The 3,222-nt window shown below is 35.3% G+C and overlaps 1 protein-coding gene across 1 annotated transcript; it reads left to right on the forward strand.

Annotated features, from left to right (window-relative positions):
• The first annotated feature begins 92 nt into the window (after positions 1–92).
• On the forward strand, positions 93–3,189 carry LOC307005958 (ras-related and estrogen-regulated growth inhibitor-like protein). Its single transcript, XM_079626512.1, has 4 exons — positions 93–275; positions 384–437; positions 536–612; positions 1,475–3,189. The coding sequence occupies exons 1-4, from the start codon at positions 161–163 to the stop codon at positions 1,883–1,885; spliced, it is 657 nt and encodes a 218-aa protein (XP_079482638.1). The 5' UTR covers positions 93–160; the 3' UTR covers positions 1,886–3,189.
• Positions 3,190–3,222: the final 33 nt, after the last annotated feature.

Below are 3,222 nucleotides of genomic sequence, written 5' to 3' on the forward strand. Positions count from 1 at the left end.
TGATAGGACTTTTTTGGTGGTTTGCTAATGCGAACAGATGCACTGTTCTCGGATTGGTTTAAACTCGACTCAACTTCCATAAGCCCCACCCACTGTTTTATATAATAGTTGAAGTGACTTGCAAAGCTCACACTCAACACTCAAGACGTTCATAGGTGAAATGGTTGTACTGGTCAAACCGAGTCCTCTGTTGGGCAGTAAAGCGATGGATGGAAATCACCACAAAGTAGATGCGAATGTTCTGCTACTTGGAGCAGAGAATGTTGGGAAGTCAGGTGAGCACAAAACTGAACTTGGCTGTTTGCATACAGAAATTTCTGTCATGTTTATAGTCTGTTTTGTTAAGCCAACGAATAATCATTTATTACAATACTCGTTTGCAGCCCTCACCGTGCGATTTCTCACCAGAAGATTCATCGGAGAATATGGGGATATTGGTACGTCAAATAAGATTTATTATAATACCATTGTTGATAATGAACAAATAAACTGTTGTTTATGTAGCAGTCTTTAATTTCACTGTGCTCTCTTTCAGAATCAATATACAGTCATATTGACAAAACAGATGGGCGAGAAATATCCTTAAATATTTGGGACTCCCTGTATCCACAGGTATGATGTATATATTGTTTGAGATTTTTGCGTTTGAATGCATAAAAATGCTTTGTTGGGAATACATAAAGGGTCAAATTGTGTGTTGTTTTTTAAAATATATTATCAAAGGATAAGTCAACAATACTATTTACATCCTTATATCAATTTGGCAAAACATTTTATTCTGTGGATAAGATTTTTTTAAAAGTTCAAAATTTAAGAACTTAGCCCAAATGTAATTTTAGAATTTAAGAATAATAGGTCTTATTTAGTTTCCAATTATATCTTATATTTCTATAGTTTCTAAGTATGTTTTTCATATTGTGACAATTTCATAGTTTGTGTTTGGGAAAAAAATTAACTACTAGTGTTTTCAAGTTTATCTACTTCGTTTACTTGTGTGGTATGCTCTTTATTATCGTACTTATCATATTAAAAATATAATATATTAATATAATTAAAAATAATAAATAATAATTGAATACATAAATATGAAAATCAGGAATTATGCATACTGTAAAGTTTAAAAAAATACCTGACTAAATTAATATTTCTCATGAGCCAAAAGACTTTAAGGTGCTTAAATGCTTGAAATTAATTGTATCGACTATTAAAATTGTACCTGTGAATTGGAGAACGATGGAATAATATAATAATCATGGAATTGTATTTTTTTACTGTATATGTATTTGGAAGTAGACATGATTATACATTTTTATCATATTTAATTGTCCTGTAAATAAAATAATAAATCCCTGATGAAAGACCTTAAATCCAATCTGGGGCATTTTGACAACTTTTATGCATTCATGGAGGTTTTTGGGATCATGTTTTCTAGGTGAGGTGAAGTGATTTAATCTTTGAATTCTGTCTCCTCCAGAGCTGTGAAACAACGGAATCCATCAGTGACAAGCAGCTTCAGTGGGCAGACGGCGTGATCCTGGTCTACAGCATCTGTGACCGCTCCAGCTTTGAGGTGGTCCGCCAACAGGTGCAGCTCATCCGCCAGACTAGGAAGCTGTCCGCATCTGCACCGATCATCATTGTAGGGAACAAGCGAGACCTGCTGCACCAGAGAGCCGTGTCGAGCGAGGAGGGCAGACTGTTCGCCCTCGCCGCAGACTGCGGCTTCTTCGAGATCTCGGCAGCTGAAACCTACCACGGCGTGCTTCTGGTCTTTCATGAAATTCTGGATCTCATCAAGGAGTCCAGAGCACTGAAAAAGGGGATGGCCGGAATCAAGGGCATAGTCAGAAGTGTGTCCGCAGTGTTTGGAAAGAAATGGGAGTAAAAAGCTGAGTTGGGGATGTGAAAGATGATGAGCATGATGAAGATATGAGGCCACTGGCAGGCTAGCGTCTAAACAGCTAAGAAGACCCTCGGACAAGGGGTTTTTGAAACCGAAGGGCGCCACTTTCGCCTTATTAACCCTACATGGACGGTGGAAGGATAAAGAATGAGATGATAGCATGTTAAAAGTTTAGAGCCCAGCTTTATGGTGACGAAAGGTAGATTAAGTTTGTTACAGCAAGGTGATAAAAGAAGTTCTGAAGATAAGTGATCCTGGGCTTTGATTTAAGTTGGTCACAGTAGGGTATTGATATGAACCGAGAGAGAGTCCGGATCGATTTTAGTCCTTGTCATTTCTCAAAGAATGATCCTTCAGCTCTGAAAAGATGATGTAGATGAAGTCAAGTGAGCTTCTGCTCTGGATCTCAGATGCCTGAAATATAGAGTTGGACTTTATCCTCTCTGTATTTTCCTCTTCTGAATCTCCACTGACATTTAGATGTGAATGATTAAATGTGGTAATTGCGAGGAGACTATATAGTAAAATGTGTATATATAGACATTTTATGTATATATTGTAATTTTCTGAACATTGTTTTCTGTGTAGTTTCTTTGAGGTAGGTGGTACTATAAATGTTTCTCTATGTAAGTCACGTTCACACCAAGGATAATAGTTGTAACTATACAGTTTTAATAATCATTCTAATTCAATGAGAACAGCAAAGTCTAAAACGCAATTATAAAGATAAGCACATGAACGATATATTTTAAATCATTTTCGGAATGTTTTTTTCTTGCTGATTAATGCTAAAAATATGGACAGCCAATCAGAATCCATCTGAAGAGCTTGAGCATTTAAAGTGGCAGAACTTTACCCTGCCTTGGTGTGTATGCCAAAATAGTTATAGTTATTTTTTTCATGGTGTGAACAATCTAAGAACTGAAGAGTGTCTGTACATGCTGTAAATAATGTTGTTGTAATAAGTTATAGCAACTTAACATTTGTTGAGAACTTAAATATTCAACTAAAGTTAACTAAACTTTAGTAACACAAACATAATTTTTAAAGTTGAAACGACACTATTTCTTATTTTAATGTTGAATGTAAAGTTGTGAAAAATAATCACAGCAATATTTTTTTCAGTGTGTTATTGCCCTGTATTTACTTGAATCTTTCATTTTTGTATCAAAAGTATATGCTGTTTTTAGGTAAAGACCTTTTTGAGATGTTTATATTGCTTGTATTTCAATGTTCGATTTCAATAAAGGAAAAACATTTACCTTTTGTTGCACAATTAGCCATTCATTCTCTGCTCAAATAGTACTCGAAACATCAAT

This window comes from Phoxinus phoxinus (assembly GCF_949152265.1).
Source record: "Phoxinus phoxinus genome assembly, chromosome: 10".
Classification (NCBI taxonomy): domain Eukaryota; kingdom Metazoa; phylum Chordata; class Actinopteri; order Cypriniformes; family Leuciscidae; genus Phoxinus; species Phoxinus phoxinus.